Here is a 19,133-nt window from a genome sequence, read left to right on the forward strand (position 1 = left end):
AACTAAAATCAAGTACACAGTTATGTTATCATTCTGCTGTGGCGGTAAAGGCAGATAGTGTGTGTTCTGTTCATGTTTTGGTATCGCTCAGGAAATGTTCTTTCCTCGAATGTGACTAGCAGACGAAGTTTTACACCCGTGTTCCAACGTTAAAAACTGTATGAAGTTCAATTTTCTGGGGCAAAATAGTGTATGAAACCGCTGCATGTTCTTTAAGTTGATTAAATGTTTACAATTGATTGCGTGTGATCTGTTTATAAAATGAAATATTGTTGAAAACTGACCGTCGGATTGCAGTCTTGTCGATGCAGCCGAAATCTGGAAGGGGAACTACTCGTGTCGCTAGACAAAGTATGAGAGTTACTTTTCCTTGGAATCTTGCTAGCGATAAACGATTGTGCACGGCAGATCTGAATTCAGAAAACAACCAAACTCATGAATGTTATATTGAGATTCATGTGTTCAAGCCTGTAGTTGCTGGTTTAAATGCGGTATGGTTGTATTGTTTGCTCCAGAAATGTATATTTTGTACATTAGAGTGTTCTGAACTTTTGAGTCGCAAAAAGTAGATCCACAATGTGTACAGTCTCTACCCATGAGCTATCGAGGATTCAGGCCCGTTGTTGGGTAAGTGATTGTGGTTGTTGGGTAAGTTACCGAAACATAACTAGCCCTACAAGTTTACAGAGAGAAAGTAGCAGAGGGGGGGCATAACACTCACTCTATAGTTGCATAAATCTGGAACAAATAATCAGGCAGCTCTGAAACAGTTCCCGCCCACGCTATACTGTCACATGGATCTTGAACAAATACACAGTGTGCACCCAATCTATTGTTTCGTGGAGCTGGACCAAATAATCGCGTAGCTCGCTTCCTCCGTCTGCATAGTTAGGTCAGCTTGAGTTGTCCACAGAAACAATAGGTGCACAACGTGTTGCACTTTGGAATCAGAGGGCTAAGGCCAATCAAACACGTTTGGGAGCATTGCTGAATGATCTGACTGAACACAGTTTCCTGGCAAGATATTGTGTGCTGTTGCTCATCTAATAGAGTCTCTCAGGAGAGCAAAAACAGCAAAGCCTAGGCAAGAAAAGAAATAACCATTGATTAGTCTGTAACGTCTCATCATCATGTGTCTATTGACATTTTGTGTAAATGGTTGAAACAGGTACTCGACACAGCGCCGGGATTGATGAATTTAGTGTGCGTTTAAAACGCGAACAAAACCACCCACTGTTGTCATGCGTTGTGTTTGTCCTAGGGTTGGCCGAGTGGCTGTGAAAGCAATGTGGGCAGGCACTCACCGCAGCTGTCTCCCTGTGTTGTCGGTTTGGCGATTCCCTCAGTGCACGTGCACAGAGATGTGTTGCCATCACAGTGTGCCCCCACCTCGCACGCTTCGTTGTAATTGCACTCCTTGTTCAATGGGAGCTCTGCTCACACATACACATACACACACATATGTACTGTGCATACATACAGGCAGATATGCAAACACATACAGACATATTGGCACAAACATACACACAGATATGCACACGTCGATCGTTTCAGTTTATACCGTACGTTTCTGTGAGTTCACTTCTAGCGGTACCATTATTTGAGCAGAGGTGCATAATGTAACCCATGTAACAGAAATCTGTGATCCCAAAACATGTCAGATAACAAAGTTGACAGCCTTATGGGCTTGCCAGTGAATTCAAGTTACCCTTACGAGTTACTTTCTTCTTTTTTTCTTTCGCAAATACAATACAAAATACCCAATTATTTGCTCTGAACGTGTTGTGAGCAAATGATTTCAAGAAACCAATATAGTTCATAATAAGAAATGACTGTCGTAAAGTGTACTGAAACCTATTTCAATGTCCTGAATATGTAACGGCTCACTAGCGAATTCAAGTTACTTCCCCTGTATTTTGACACTTTATCATTTGCTTCAGGAGTAACTTCCCTTACTGTTTTGCACATACAAGACATATACTCAATTATTTGCTTTGACTGTGTCAGGAACAAATTGTTTCTTTAAAACAATACAGTTCATATACTTAGTAATTCATTATTAGTACACTCTTTGACTGCACTTTTTATGTTCCTTGTATGGTCAAACACATCATTTATATTGTCCATATAAGGTAACAGGTGGTATAAAGCTATGGAACAACCAGGAAAACCATGCTGTACATTTCTGAGCATGTGCTTTGGAGAGAATACAGAATACAGAATACAGTATTTATTGAGCCAAATGACATTAAAAAACATTTAAAGCACAAGGAATTTCGCGTAGTGTTGGTAAAATCACGCACACACACACACACACACACTGACACACACACACACGCCCACACATACACTGACATACACACACTAAACCATTGTGTAATTATCTGAGCATGCGCTTTTGTTGTCAAAATCCACTTGATTTTCTATTTTGGGCTGCGCAGGAATCTCCAGTTACCAAACAAAGCTTCACGAAGTCGATTTCGGTCTCAATTAAGGACGGGCTTAATATATAGCGTAAATCACTCGATCTGTAGTTCTAACTGGTTGTAACTGCTGTTTGGGTTCCTCCTGTGCTTTTCCAGGAGGGTCAACCAAATTCGGGTCATGTTGGCAGATCATCAAACCCTTGAAATAGGCAAATTTTCAGTGCGTTAGCTTCAAAAATGCCTTGGAGAACGCTAATATTAAGTTTGTATTAATCGAACATGACCCCGATGTCACCCCAAAATATAATGAGGGTCAATCAAACGAGTGTCAAGTCGGGAGATTATTAAACCCTAGAAGTGTGCAAAGCTCTAGCTTCAAAAACGATAACGTCTACGTTAAGTTTGTATGAATCGGACATGAACCCGATGTGACCTCAACATTTGACAGGGTCATCCCAATTAGGGTCAAGTCGGGAGATCATCAATCACAAAAAGTGTGTACAGTTTCAAAATTCTAGCTTGAAAATCAGCCGAGATAACCTTAACATTAAGTTTGTTGTCCACAGCCGGACGGACACTGCTCTGTTCAGTACTAATTAGGACCCACCAATCACTCAAAATGAGTCAAACATTCAAGATCACGAAAAATCACGATTTGGGTTGACACTTCATCCCGTGTCTCGCTTTATCAACACACTCAAAACGTAAACTACTTACTACACACGCCACTTGAATCACATCTCTGTCCAACCGCACACATATCCTTTCTACTCTGACAGTCTTCACCAGATGTCCAGCCTGAAACATAATCCCCCGTGGTTTGTCATCAAAGACACTAAAGTGTAAATATTTTCACTTATGACATTGAGTCATGATCAAGAAACAAGTGGTGTTAAGTAATATACTGTTGGCCCAATTCAGCATCAACATTGGACAAACAGTCTTCAAGGCGACCAAACCCTTCGACACAGACACAGTATCGGCATCACGGGGGACCTAATTTTATTTTTAGCTGAATGTTGAGTAAAACAGAACATATCTTTACAAACCTACACCCCCACCCCCCTGAGAAAAAAATGGATGTATACAAAATTGCACGGACTAATTGCTGTCTAAAATTACAATTTTGATTTAAATTGTATTATAACCAAGTTAGCACGACAAATAAATAGACTGTCAGCAGAAATCAAAATCAAACTACCATAGCTTATAATTGAAAGTAGTTTGAATTTGAGTAGCTCATAATTCGCAACTATTCTGATGTACTCAGATATATTGTTAATCTTTACTCCATTTCTTTGCAATATGTTCCGGTTTGTTTCATATTATATGCCAATGAACTGTATTGCTCTAGCAGTATTGTAAAACTGTATGCACATTTTGGACTCCTGAGGATTAAATACATGTAAAATACTCAGGTATTGAATGTAGAAAAACGATTGTATTGCACTCAAACAAACAAAAACAAGTCGCGTAAGGCAAAATTACTACATTTAGTCAAGCTGTGTAACTCACAGAATGAAACTGGACGTAGTCCGCCGCTAGTGCAAAAGGCAGTGAAAGTGACGAGCCTGTTTGGCGCGGTAGCGGTTGGGCTGTGCTTCATAGCACGCTTTACTGTACCTCTCTTCGTTTTAACTTTCTGAGCGTGTTTTTAATCCAAACATATCATATCTATATGTTTTTGGAATCAGGAACCCACAAGGAATAAGATGAAATAGTTTTTAAAACGATTTCGGAAATTTAATTTTGATCATAATTTTTATATTTTTAATTTTCAGAGCTTGTTTTTAATCCAAATATAACATATTTATATGTTTTTGGAATCAGAACATGATAAAGAATAAGATGAACGTAAATTTTGATCGTTTTATAAAAAAAATTTTTTTTTACAATTTTCTGATTTTTAATGACAAAAGTCATTAATTAATTTTTAAGCCACCAAATTGAAATGCAATACCGAAGTCCGGCCTTTGTCGAAGATTGCTTGGCTAAAATTTCAATCAATTTGATTGAAAAATGAGGGTGTGACAGTGCCGCCTCAACTTTTACAAAAAGCCGGATATGACGTCATCAAAGACATTTATCAAAAAAAAGAAAACAAGAAGAGCAAACGCTCGATCGAGTCACTTTCGCAGTTCTGAATATTATATGAGGCATCAGATGGACAGGAAGAAATTGCTATTCACAACACAATGAGTCACGTTCACATAACATTTGAGCCCGGTCACTTTTATAGTTTCCGAGAAAAGCCCAACGTTAAGTTGTGTGTTGCCGAACAGAAAAGGCTAGTTATCTCCCTTGTTTTTCTGATAACGTTCGTAAAAGGCTACAGATGTAAATACTTTGATGTAAAGAATAATCCTACAAAGTTTCAATCACATCCGATGAACTTTGTCAAAGATATAAAATGTCTAATTTTTCCTTTGACGCTGACCTGTGACCTTGAAAAAGGTCAAAGGTCAACGAAACCATCGTTAAAGTGTAGAGGTCATTGGAGGTCACGACTAAACAAAATATGAGCCCGATCGCTTTGATAGTTTCCGAGAAAAGTCCAACGTTAAGGTGGTGTCTACGGACGGCCGGCCGTCGGACAGACTAACACTGACCGATTACATAGAGTCACTTTTTCTCAAGTGACTCAAAAACATCCGGGGATATCATTCCCAGGAACTCTCATGCAAAATTTCATAAAGATCGGTCCAGTAGTTTAGTCTGAATCGCTCTACACACACACACACACACACACACACACACACGCACACACACACACACACACACGACCCTCGTCTCGATTACCCTCTATGTTAAAACATTTAGTCAAAACTTGACTAAATGTAAAAAACAACAAAAACATAGCTTATAATTATGGCATGAGTGAAACTCTAATAAACTTCAAGAATCTTATTATAATACGGATACGAATAAATGCAAGTGTGTGCTCAATTTAATTTCCTTTGTTGGATCAATAAAATGTTATGAGTTATGAGTTATGAGTTATGAATACATTTCGATTAAAAGGCTGGGAGACATTTTTGAAGTACCATCAACACCATTTTACCCGTTATTATTAAAACAAAAATAATTTGACATACGTTATCTCCCGTTCTTGGGAACATTCTAGATATTTTAGCAGCAGGTCTAGCTTCGACTCAATACATTTTCACGGTGTGTCAACTGATTCCGTTCATCCACCGGATGTTTCCGTTCATCCGCAGGATGTGTCCGTTCATACAGCCCCATTTTCGTCACTTGCTTCGGGAAAAACGTTGTGGTTAGTCGTGTGGGCAGCGCGCTTGTGTGATATTGAAAGAATAAGGTAGCAAAATGGTTGGGCTATGTGTACGATAAGTACCAAGGTGCTAGTGAATCCTAATAATAACAAACGCGGGCCGAACGTGGCAAAATTGCCTGATTTTTTAACATTTTCTTGTTTTTCTCGCTCTGTTATCGAATCTGACCCTTGATTTGCACATGATCACCAAAACCATTGCCTGTTACGACATTTCGCTTGAACAGAAATTTATAGAAACCCATGGCTTTTGTACAATCACTTGTCTTTTGAAAACATACAGATTCCGTTCATACCCCATGTTTCCGTTCGTACAAAAGTGCATGTTTCCCTTCGTACGAAAAGCGTTTCCGTTCATACACATTCGTTAGATCAGAGTGAAACAGGCCCCGACTACAAGTTCTGTGTATTCCAATCGTTTTCAAATAGCACAAAGTACAAATGCGTGTGATATTGGACCTATGTGAACCATAAGACGCATTGAATTTGCAAAAAACAGTTTTGTGTCCGTTCGTACTGATTTTGACGGGAAAATGTGTCCGTTCGTACCACTTTCATCAAATTGTTTCCCTTCGTACCCTTTTCAGTAATGTGTTCAGTGACGGAGCTTTCTGTGTGTTTTGATAAGAACGAAGATTGATTTGTGCAGTTGTGCTTGCTTTGCAGCACTGCAACGAAGACTGAACTAAGTAACATGTACATTTGTATGTTACTCCTATCATGCCATTTGCTTCACCTGTGATAATCATGAGCAGAATTTAGACAAATCAAGAAAAACATTATCCAGGCTCTATCAGTCCTTTTTACATTTAGTCAAGTTTTGACTTAATGTTTGAACATAAATGGGGAATCGAAACGAGGATCGTGGTTTATGTGTGTGTGTGTGTGTGTGTGTGTGTGTGTGTGTGTGTGTGTGTGTGTGTGTGTGTGTGTGTGTGTGTGTGTGCGTGCGTGCGTGTAGAGCGAAACTACTGGACCGATCTTTATGAAATTTTACATGAGAGTTCCTGGGATTAATATCCCCGGACGTGTTTTTCTTTTTTTCGATAAATATTTTTGATGACGTCATATCCGGCTTTTTGTAAAAGTTGAGGCGGCACTGTCACACCCTCATTTTTCAATCAAATTGATTGAAATTTTGGCCAAGCAATCTTCGACGAAGGCCGGACTTCGGTATTGCATTTCAGATTGGTGGCTTAAAAACTAATTAATGACTTTGGTCATTAAAAATCTGAAAATTGTAAAAAAAAAATGTTTTTATAAAACGATCTAAATTTACGTTCATCTTATTCCTCGTCATTTTCTCATTCTAAAAACATATAAATATGTTATATTTGGATTAAAAACAAGCTCTGAAAATTAAAAATATACAAATTATTATCAAAATTAAATTGTCGAAATCAAATTAAAAACACTTTCATCTTATTTCTTGTCGGTTCCTGATTCCAAAAACATATAGATATGATATGTTTGAATTAAAAACACGCTCAGAAAGTTAAAACGAAGATGGTACAGAAAAGCGTGCTATCCTTCTCAGCTACTACTACCCCACTCTTCTGGTCAATTTCACTGCCTTTGTCATGAGCGGTGGACTGACGATGCTACGAGTATACGGTCTTGCTGAAAAATTGCATTGCCTTCAGTTTCATTCTGACAGCTTGACTAAATGTTGTATTTTCGCCTTACGCGACTTGTTTTATAAATGTCTTTGATGACGTCATATCCGACTTTTTGTAAAAGTTGAGGCCGCACTGTCACACCCTCATTTTTTTATCAAATTGATTTTAAAACTTTAGCCAGGCAACCCCCGTACTATGGGATTGCATTTCAGCTTCAAAACCTAAAAAATGATAACAAAAAAGTTTGGTCATTAAAAATCTGAAAATGCTAAAAGACTGAATGTCTAGGTTTAGCTTGCAGAAAGCATATTTTGAACAGGTTTCACATAAGTTTAGATCTTTGAAATGACATTGTGTAAGGAAACTGGAAGAAGACACACTTATCAAAATGTTTGCTCTTCAGTAAGATTTTAAACAGGGATGGTATTGCACCAGAAAAGCCACAGTCGCGTGTTGTTGCACTCATGAACAACACGCATTATGGGTTATACATAAGTCGAATTAGGGGTATTAAAATGCTAATTGCACAAGCTTTCTACCAAAAATCACAAACGTTATGAAAAGCGTACGAAGGGAAACAATTTGATGAAAGTGGTACGAACAGACACATTTTCCCGTCAAAATCAGTACGAACGGACACAAAACGTCTTGGACGTCTTTTTGTTATTGGAATTATGGTTTTTGTTAAATTGTATTGCTGTTGCTGTTGTTGTGTGAGTGAGTTGTGAGTTGGCAGACTTGACTTGACGGATGACTGTTTGCGTTAGTGAGACTGTGTTTAGTATGCATTCTTATTCTTTTGATTGGGAATGAGTATTGTTACAACATAATTTCCATATGGATTAATAAATTTGAGTTGAGTTGAGTTGAGTTGAGTTGAGTAAAACTGTTTTTTGCAAATTCAATTCATCTTATGGTTCACATAGGTCTAATATCACACGCATTCGTACTTTGTGCTATTTGAAGACGATTGGAATACACAGAACTTGTAGTCGGGGCCTGTTTCACTCTGATCTAACGAATGTGTATGAACGGAAACGCTTTTCGTACGAAGGGAAACATGCACTTTTGTACGAACGGAAACATGGGGTATGAACGGAATCTGTATGTTTTCAAAAGACAAGTGATTGTACAAAAGCCATGGGTTTCTATAAACTTCTGTTCAAGCGAAATGTCGGAACAGGCAATGGTTTTGGTGATCATGTGCAAATCAGGTGTCAGATTCGATAACAGAGCGAGAAAAACAAGAAAATGTTAAAAAATCAGGCAATTTTGCCACGTTCGGCCCGCGTGTGTTATTATTAGGATTCACTAGCACCTTGGTACTTATCGTACACATAGCCCAACCATTTCGCTACCTTATTCTTTCAATATCACACAAGCGCGCTGCCCACACGACTTACTACAACGTTTTTCCCGAAGCAAGTGACAAAAATGGGGCTGTATGAACGGACACATCCTGCGGATGAACGGAAACATCCGGTGGATGAACGGAATCAGTTGACACACCGTGATTTTGTGAGAATGATCAGGCATGCCTGCATCATAAGAGTTATCTCCCTTCCATTTCAAACAAAGTGAGATTAACCTCCCTTTCTGAACTGTCCGGTTATTTTGTTCTTCATTTCTTCTCCTCATAGGAGTAAAAGAGAGTCTCTAATATCACTGGCATTATGTGCTTGCTACGGGTGAACACTAGGCCAGGTATATACCTGGCCTTGCACTACATAAGCTGTACTCAATAAAGGGGAAGTTCATAATCTGAGAAAGGAAACAATGAATCAAGAAATTCAAACCCATGTTCACTTCTGCGGCTCCTATGCAGTGTGCATACACACTAGCTTGTTCGTGCCTCTTGCCATCTCTGAGGTATGGCGACACCAGACAGACAGACAGACAAACAGACATGCACACATACAATTACATTCATTCTGTGATATATATGATTTTGGTTACGTGTTGTCATGACAATAAGCATGGACATGATACATCTCTCTCTCTCTCTCTCTCTCTCTCTCTCTCTCTCTCTCTCTCTCTCTCTCTCTCTCTCTCGTGATCACAACACGACAGAAACACCAACTCGCTCCTCTGAATCTTCATCTCAGTTTAAATGAGTCACCCATTGAGCAAGTAACCAGCCATCGTGTTCTCGGGGTCACAATAGACGCTGAATTAAAGTGGCAGTCCCACCTCAACCGTGTTACCAAAACCTTATCTAAAAACTTGTTCCTTCTCTCCAAATTAAAGCATTACGCTGATACCTCAGCACACGAGTTGTTTTATTTTGGTCATATTTTACCTCATCTGAATTATGCATCTACACTTTGGGATGGTTGTAGCGATGTTCACTTAAAAAAAGTAAATTCTCTTCACCGTCGCGCAGCTAAACTTATCATGCCGGGTCCGCAAACATCAACAGATCAAAAGCTTAGCAGTCTTAATTTTTTTATCACTTACAGATCAGTTATTATTTAATAAGGCGCTTTTAATGTTTAAGGTACAAATAAACGAGACCCAACAGTACATGCGATCATTATTTCAGAAAGCAACAGACAGATATGGATCAAACAAATTAATTTCCCCGCTACCCCGTATTGATTTATATAAAACCAGTTTAGCGTTTTCGGGCTCAACAATTTGGAATTCGCTACCATGTGAGATAAAGGGGTCAAGCACGATTAAACACTTCAAATCGCAGCTTCGCAAATATCTGCTGTCACGAACAGTTACATTCTGAAACTGTTTCTAGCAAGAATGCATTGCTATCACTAACCTCTATATATATTGTTGATGATGATAATGATGTTGACGATGATCAGGATGATGATGATGATGATGATGATGATGATGAAGTTGTTGTGTGTGTGTGCGCGTGTGCGTGTGTGTGTATGTGTGTGTGTGCGTGCGTGTGTATGTGTGTGTGCGCGTGCGTGTGTATGTGTGTGTGTGTATGTGTGTGTGTGTGTGTGTGTGTACGTGTGTGTGTGTGTGTGTGTATGTGTGTGTGTGTGTGTGTGTGTGTGTGTGTGTATGTATGTGTGTGTGTGAGTGTGTGTGTTGTATTGAGTGCGAACGTAATAGACCTTTTTCACTTAAATTTTGGCGCATGCGCTGTGAAGTTTATTGTCAGATCTACCGGAACTAAGGGGCAAAAGGAAAAATCGACAACGAGGCTTGGTGCAAAGTAAAGTGCGGAGACGACGAGGCAAACTGTTGTGTTTAGAACTGCAAGTGCAACAGTGGAATGAAGAAAGAGAAATAGGCCTACGGTGGACAGATTTTGTCATTGTATGGCTTTCCGATGGGTGCAAGTGCGAAGGCGCAACAGCGAAGGACGCGATGGGTGCAAGCAATCCGACGACAGGGGTTTGTCGTGCCATTGAAAAGTCTGCTCGCGTCACTTCGTGTCTGGCAATGGCACGGCTTTCAACGATGCCAACTCCGTTGACTTCGTACCCACCCTTAATCTTGGATTTGAGAGAACATCAAGAACAAGTGACTCTAGCAGAAGGACAAGGTACTGGTCGGAGACGTGACTTTGTCCGCTGAAGACCGACGACAAGCAAGCGGTTTTGCTTCCACCCCCCAGTGTCAACGCTGAAAATCATCGGATCTCGAAGAGACTCGATCAGAGCCAAGTAAGCTTTGTTTGTTTTTATCAATTTATGATAGCTGACTTCAAATTGTCTTCTTACATCAGTGTATAAGAAATTTAAAATGAATCGGCAGCCCAAAACGGATGCGTAGGAAGGGTCACGAAACAAAAGCAAGATTTTAGAAAACAAACAAACAAGATCTAGACATATGTCGACAAGCCCCGTGCATTCAATCAACCGACTCTTGAATCGAGAAGATTAAGGAGGTTACTTGATACAGATAGTGATGCAGTTTTCAAGACATCGATAAAGCTCATGCTGAATCTTTTTTTTTATTCCCAGAAATGTACCATTGAATTGATGCAACAACAAAAATAGCACTAGATTTCTACAATTTTGATTTTGCATAGAACACTCCAAAATAATTTCCGGGGAGCATCTCCCGCACCCCTACGTTTTTTTCAATTTCAGGAGTTATTTCCCTCATGTATTTTCAAGCTTAAATGCTGTGAGTGTGATGCATGTGTAATCTGATAACAAGATCATTGATGCTAATTCTATTGCTAATGTATACATTTGATTTTGTATTTACAGAAGCAGCCATTCCTTTGCCCTCCGCATCTAGTGAGAGCTTAGGACCAGGGCCAGATCATGCCTTTGCAAAGAGGGACACGACTACATGTGAGGGTATTGTTATTGGAACACAGACTACCTCAAGTTGGCAGAGCTGCAGATGATAATTACATAACAGGCCTCTGTGATTAATCGTCCGACTGAAGATGTTTCTGGCTTGAAGAAAGACAACATGAACTGATGAAGGTGAAAGAGAACACACGCTCTTTTTCTGTTGATTCTCTACTGAAAAATGACACTGCAGTATGGTTTTACACATATGGTGATCTTTCGGTATGCATGTACCTACTTCGTAAAAAAGGCAGGTCTACATTACTGGGTTGATGAGCTGCCAAAGGCCACATCACTCCAAAGAGCAAGAAGCTTATTTTGTCATGTAATGGTTTATATAATTTACTCTGGTACTGTATAGAATAAAAGGCCCATTATCAATCAAATCTCTGGTCTGGTCTGAGTTTGTTTCATAAATGATTGTATGTGAGCTTACGAACATAACGATTCCCACTTTAAATAAATGCGATCAAGATAATTAGGTAGACAACATGTCAAGAGACGTTTATTCCTTATTTCTTGTTATAATTGAAGGATATTATTATGCAATATACTGCTTTGTTTTTTAAAATGGCTTCAAATTGTCTCCCTTGTACCGACCCTTGAGTACACAATTTGTGCATTCACTTGAGTTATTGCTTAAAGAAAATTACCCCCCAAAATTATTCAAAACAGTCTTTGACATATCTACAGTTTAATTAAAAGAAAAACTGTATTTTATTTTAAGTGATAAATAAATAATTATAGACAAATCGTGGGACTGTGCACAAACTGATCGGCTTGAACTCAAAAGTCGCAGCCAAGAATCTTCTGCAACTTTTGAGTTCAAGTCTGTCAGCTTGTGCACGGTCCCACAATCAGTTCAAAAAGAATTTTCCTTGATATAGCCTTGAAAAAAAAAAGTAAGTAACAAATTTTGTACAAACAAATTTGTTCAAGGGAGACAATTGGAATCATGTTTATTAAAATCGGTGAATTGCATTATAATTTCCTCAAAAAATAACAAATAACTGTGAAATAAATTGAAAAACAAAGTGCTAACATTATCACCTTGATTAGATCGATGTGTATAACAAGGAATTTGTATGTTTGCTGATTTCGTTGTCCGGTAATGACTTTCATGCACAGGGCTTCTAAATTCACTCGCTCAAACGCTCATGTCTGCACCAACATTCACACACGTCCATATCGGCACATTCATAAGGGATGGTGACACCACGCTCTTGAACAACAAACATGGCACAAAACGAATGAACATTTCAAACATTTCGCTATTGAATCAAATCATCAGCACATGGATATCAAATCATAAAACATCTCACAAAATACCTCCTTGCCATTCCGAAGTTGAAGAAGAACACAGTCCGGCATTACACACACTACACTTTCATCACTGAGAATCGCTGTTCACAACACATGTCCTCGGCTCTGATACGTTCTCCGAATAATACACACAAGTCCTGGATGATGGTATAGCCCGTACGAAGCCGAAACACTTCTTACTATCCTCTGACACAAGTTCTTATAAGCTTCCACAATCTTCTGTCTTAACTGCAGGCATTTAAAAAATTAAACCTGAACTCACACACAGAGGTGACAGCACTACGTACCCTCCCTCGCTGTAAACAAAGTACTGATTTTACCTGTCCATATCGAAACTACATACATTTTTCACTTGACAGAACAGTTAACTGTTGCTACTAACTTAATTAACTGGTATTGGAAAAAAATATCACACCTTGAAAACCATAGTTCAGTATATCATAACTATATGCAGCCTTCAAACGGTTGGTACCGGTTGTTGAAGATCTCTTAGTCGCGCTTCCTTGCATCCGGACTTCTTGGGTCAAAATTGAGGCCTTGAAGAGTCGTCCGGGGAAACTTGTCTTGTCTTGAAGCATACCTGAAAATGAAATTATTTTTTTTACTTGACACTGACAAATCTTATGCTGGGTACAAATGCTAAAACAAGTTGCGCCAGTCTGGCAAACATGTATAACCAATCAATCAATCAATCAATATGAGGCTTATATCGCGCGTATTCCGTGGCTACAGTTCTAAGCGCAGGGATTTTTATTCTTTATTTAATTTTATTTTTTTATGCAATTTATATCGCGCACATATTCAAGGCGCAGGGATTTATTTATTTATAACGATACTGAACGCAGTACATTTCACAAGGACAATGCTTAGCTGAAAACCAGCATCCACGTCGAATAAGGTAAATGGCAACCCAGCATAGCGCAGTAGCAAAACTGTCCCACAGGAAATCACGCTTCCCTGTGTTTAAAAAAAATCTGTTTAACTTTCTAAGCTTGTAGCCCTGAAAGTCAAAAAATTATGCACTAGCCTCTGGCAAGTGATTCTGAAAACGTACCAGCCAGAGAGCAAATTTTACGAACCAAACCAACAATTTGATTCAGCATCTTCACTCGCATTTGGCGAGTAGAGGAGCACTTCTACTCACCAGTTGCATGCTTCTACTCACTATGGCGAGTAAAATACTTGCCACTTTCAGGGCTGGTTTGTTTTAAACCTAAACATAATGTTGTAGTTTTCCAGAAATTGCTCTACACACAAACATACACCACCGCCCTGGTCTCTTGACTAAATGTAAAATGCATAGTTGTTTTGATGATGCACTTTATAAATATCACTGTTTCTCTTTCCCCAGTCTTGTAGCTGTTGTACTTGTAGTTAACAAGCTCTATATTTTAACTTTGAGACTTATGTTCTGAACAAAATAGATCACACTCTGATGTAAACCTCTAGGTAACGCAACCCTAATTTCCTTAATATTAATTATTATACATGTTACAGTAAATTCATCAAACCAGTCAATTTGTAAATTCACTCCGTAAATTTACCAATTTACTGAAAAATTCAGGAAATTTACAAATTTACTGAGTTTGACACCCAGGAAATTTACAAATTTACTGAAAATTTCAGTAAATTTACAAATTTACTGGTTTGATGAATTTACTGTAACATACACACTTACTTAACAATGTGTATGTCAGCGAGAGCAGCTGGTGCAGTTTTCTTGGCAGCATGCCCCTTCCACATACATTTGTAGTGTGTACAAGTTTTGTCTGGTGGCACAGTGTCGATTCCTTCAGCCATGTAGTGTGAAGCAGCAAAAAGTGTGGCAGCCACATGGTTGCAAGACTGTCCTTTCTGGGTAAAAACAACAACACACAATCAAATTCCGTTTGTATCATCTTGATTTTCCTTAGCCTGCTAATAACAATTAACTTTATCTTTCCTAGGAATTCCTACAGAGAGCTTGTAAGCGCATGCTGTTGATATCTATATAAAATATATACAGGCTCAGAATGGAATTTGATCTTACTGCAGTGATAACCTTCATTGACAAGAGGATTCACAAACTCATGTGTACGTACACATTAAATAAAACTCCGCACTCAGGTACCTGGTATATTGAACATGCCTAGCCAACATGGCATGGTCTCCTGGAGATACTGATTGAAATTACATAAACATGCTGCTCATAACTTTGTCAAAAAAGACAGCTTTTGCATGCAGACATTTCCAGTAGAGAATTATGAATCTCTGTGTGTGTTTGTCACTTTGTGTGCCATGCATTATATGACTGAGTATGAAAACTGATTGTGTAAGATACCAAGTAACGCAGCCATCAAGTTAATCCCACAAAACATACAAGGCCAACAACACTTACCCAGCAATTCACTCGCAGTAGGCTCCAAGTGCCTGTCCGGTCAGCGTCCCCCCACAACAGCATACACTTCGTTGCGAGTCTGCTTCATTGACGTCAGCACACTCGCTCTGAGTCTGATCACCACAGTTGCTTACTAGCTGTTGTGCCATGCAAAAAGACATTTTATGCACACAGTATGTATATCGTTTACCCCAAGGTTTTGCATTCTTTGCGCTGGATGCGTCGTATAACTTGTCGAACGTCGACGCAGTAGTATCAGTAAGAAAGTTGATCCAGAGATCTGTTGATCTGTGGTCCATCACCTCTGCTTCGCTTATGCAGGGGAAGTTCGCCAAGTCTTTCGTCCATATACCACCAATAGCCGTTTCAAACCGTAGGCCTACCTTCGTGCATGTCCTTGACTTTTTGTTCATGATTTTGAACAAGATAATCCGTTCTCTTGCAGAATTTCTTAAAGTAATCCTCTGGCAATAGTACTTCGAGCACCGAAAGTGAATGAGGTATTTCAGGCTGCCCCTTATTTCCGGTTATCAGAGAGAGGCTGCCGTGCCCTAAAATATGATTGGTCGAAACGCTGGGGGCAAAGGTTATACGAAAAAGGTCTATTGCAGGCATGCGGCGCGCGTGTGTGTGCGAGTCGAATTTTCGTTTTCTTTGTATTATATTGACATACATGTACATTTTAATGTTCTATTATGCATTATGTAGTCGTATAGGTAATGTTGAAATTAGTAATACTGTATGATTGCGATTGACAATTGTACTTTTATTGTCTTTATTTTTATGTCTTAGTTTAGCAGGGACAGATTGTAAGAGCCTAAAATCTCCATCCTTGAGTAATAAAGTTAGTTCGTTCGTTCGTTCGTTCGTTCGTTCGTTCGTTCGTTCTCTCTCTCTCTCTCTCTCTCTCTCTCTCTCTCTCTCTCTCTCTCTCTCTCTCTCTCTCTCTCTCTCTCTCTCTCTCTCTCTCTCTCTCTCTCTCTCTCTCTCTCTCTCTCTCTGTGTAAGCATATTTTACTCACGGCAGAACGAGTCCTTGTCACAAATGGTACCCCGCCGGCAGTACCTGATCTTCCTCCCTTCACATGAATCCCCAGCGTCAATAACTGGTGACAACACACAGGGTAAACCGAGAGAAAGTGTGCACAATGAAGCAATGTGGTTATCAAAGCAAATGCCTAAGTACAACACACTCCACACGCTGTATCTGTCAACATCCAAAGGACAAGCAAAACCTGCCACATCATTATGGCACAGGGGGTCGAGTGGTAGGGATACATTTATTTTGGACAGGGGCATAATATCAGAAAATAACGTGAAAGTCACAACGGGAAAAGGGCAATAAAGACGATAGTACAGGATCAATGGTTTGGGGTCCACTGTCGTATCAGTGAAATCTGCATGTGAAGCACTCTGATGATGTTGCAAACCGCGAATTGTTGTATCAATTGTCTTCAAATGTATTGGACAGAGAGTACAGTGTGGGGGAGGAAGGGGGTGTAGACCATAGTAAATAAAGCGTGGGATCTGGGGTTGTAAATTCAGACACAGGGTATGTTGGATAAGGTTACAGTGCCGCCTCAACTTTTACCCTCGTCTCGATTCCTGGTCCGTCTGAAAACAGTTAGTCAAAACTTGGTTAAATGTGAAGAGATTAATGTCAGTAAATCCTTGCAGAATACTCTTGAGAATGAAAACAATATAAATCCACATAGTTTTCACTTACCACAGATATTTCCATAGTCACAAACCAAGCCTGTAGTACATGGGGAAGTCGTATTGCAGTTGGAACCGGGTCCTTTGGCTTGCAAAAAACAAAACAAGTCGCACGAAGCGTAATTACTACATTAAGTCAATCTGTCGAATTCGCAGAATGAAAATAACATGCGGACAGCATTCCTTTTCACCCAAACGGTATAACTTTGTCTAACGTGGCAATGTGCCAAGACAGCACTGGCACCTTCTCCCAAAACACGTAAATAAAGTCACAAGCAAGTACAGTGCAGTAGCGTGTAGCGCTTCACAGAATAGCGCATTGTTCTCTATTCTTTTTAATTTGTTTGAGCTTGTTTAAAATCCAAACATAACATATCTTTATGTTGTTGAAATCCAAAAATGAAAAAAAAAAGAATAAGATGAAATCTTTTTTGGATCGATTACTTAACTATAAATTTTACAGAAAATGTTTCTATTTTTAATGACATAACTCATTAATTGATTTTTAAGCTTCCAAGTTAAAATGCAATCCCTTAGTCCAGCCTTATTCGGAGATCGTTTGACCAACATTTAAATCAATGCAATCGAAAAATGAGAGTGTGAGAGTGCCACCTGAAATTTCACAAAATGCCCGATACAACGTCATCAAAGATATTCATCAAAACAAGGAAAGCAAAGGCTCACACGACACACCTTCGCATATCCCTTTACAGAGGACCAACCCCCCTCTCGCCTTTTAGACCCCCCAATAGAAAGTCTCCTCCCCTCTAAGAAAAAACCAGAAGACTCCCTCCCTTCGTACCCCCCCCCCCCCCCCACACACACACACACAAAAGAACAAACAAGAACAACAATAACCAAAAATCAACAAACAAAAACAACATTTTTACGATTTAATTTTGGACTGCCACCGGGCAGGTCTTAGTCGCCCTCAGCCACAGACACTCGTCACGGGGTGGGCGGGGCCTATGTCTTGGCTGTCACTTGTGATGGACGGTCGTCTTTTAGGGGTCTTTTCTTATGGTTTATACAAGGTATGATACTGAGTCTCTCGACCTCGTCGGCAAATTTCGCATTCCTGCCATACACAGCTTAGCAAAGCAAAACAACGGCTATGATAAAATCAAGCAGATATTAAACTATCAGGCAGCGACAGATTTATACGAATTAGACGTTGCTACGGCTGTTATTTTGTTGTATTTAGTTGGCCGCTGTCAGCGTGAGTTCGATCCCAGGTTCGGCGGAAATTTATTTCACAGAGTCAATTTTGTGTGCAGACTCTCTTCGGTGTCCGAACCTCCCCCCGTGTACACTACATTGGGTGTGCACGTTAAAGATCCCACGATTGACAAAAGGGTCTTTCCTGGCAAAATTGCTTAGGCACAGTTAATAATTGTCTACCTATACCCGTGTGACTTGGAATAATAGGCCGTGAAAGGTAAATATGCGCCGAAATGGCTGCAATCTACTGGCCGTATAAAATTTCATCTCACACGGCATCACTGCAGAGCGCCTAGAACTGTACCCACGGAATATGCGCGATATAAGACTCATTGATTGATTGATTATTTTGCAAAACGGCACGGATTTTGGCACACAAAAACCCACGTTGTTCTCGACGGAACGGAAGTTACATATGACTTACTTCCCCTTATAATCAAACCGAGACAACAAGCTGTGCCTTCATTGGCTGAAGGAAACATATTGCGCGAAATCTGACGTGTAGATATGTTGTAGATTTGAGAAAACATAAGAAGGTTGGTTTGTACAGAGATCTGTAGTAACTCTGGTTTGTACTAACGGTGCAATCTTGAATAAAAAAGTAAGATTGCTTTTGTTGCTCAATACTGGTATTTTCATGGAGCTTTTCTCAATGTCTGTCCAAATTTGCGCACCATAAGAGACAGGGAGGGAGATAGAGGAAAGAGAGCCATTTTGTTTCCCATCCACATCAGTTACGGGTTGGTTGTTGATGTAGAAGGATAGGAAACGAGTCAGGTCAGATCTCGCACACAGCACGAGACACTTGCAGAGAAGGAGATATATTTTTACACATCAGGGTTCTTGCATGCTTACAGTGTGATCTTTCTTGCTATTTTT

General features: G+C 39.6%; 2 protein-coding genes and 1 long non-coding RNA gene across 3 annotated transcripts in view; all 3 read right to left on the reverse strand.

Moving 5' to 3' along the window:
* The window catches only part of LOC138972052 (uncharacterized), a 542,426-nt gene that overhangs the window by 307,983 nt on the left and 215,310 nt on the right, over window positions 1-19,133 (reverse strand). The gene's annotated exons all lie outside the window — the stretch shown is intronic.
* Window positions 1-19,133, reverse strand: part of LOC138970628 (multiple epidermal growth factor-like domains protein 10) — a 130,394-nt gene that overhangs the window by 84,893 nt on the left and 26,368 nt on the right. The window contains exons 9-12 of the mRNA XM_070343098.1: window positions 17,044-17,121; window positions 16,340-16,423; window positions 3,144-3,224; window positions 1,305-1,433 (exon numbers count right to left, since the gene is read on the reverse strand). Coding sequence (XP_070199199.1) covers window positions 1,305-1,433; window positions 3,144-3,224; window positions 16,340-16,423; window positions 17,044-17,121 — 372 coding nt within the window. The remainder of the gene's footprint in view (window positions 1-1,304; window positions 1,434-3,143; window positions 3,225-16,339; window positions 16,424-17,043; window positions 17,122-19,133) is intronic.
* On the reverse strand, window positions 12,871-14,959 carry LOC138970288 (uncharacterized). Its single transcript, XR_011456871.1, has 2 exons — window positions 14,619-14,959; window positions 12,871-13,520 (listed from the first exon to the last, which is right to left on the reverse strand). It is a non-coding gene; the product is annotated as an uncharacterized lncRNA (long non-coding RNA).

This window comes from Littorina saxatilis, linkage group LG7 (assembly GCF_037325665.1).
Source record: "Littorina saxatilis isolate snail1 linkage group LG7, US_GU_Lsax_2.0, whole genome shotgun sequence".
Taxonomy (NCBI): domain Eukaryota; kingdom Metazoa; phylum Mollusca; class Gastropoda; order Littorinimorpha; family Littorinidae; genus Littorina; species Littorina saxatilis.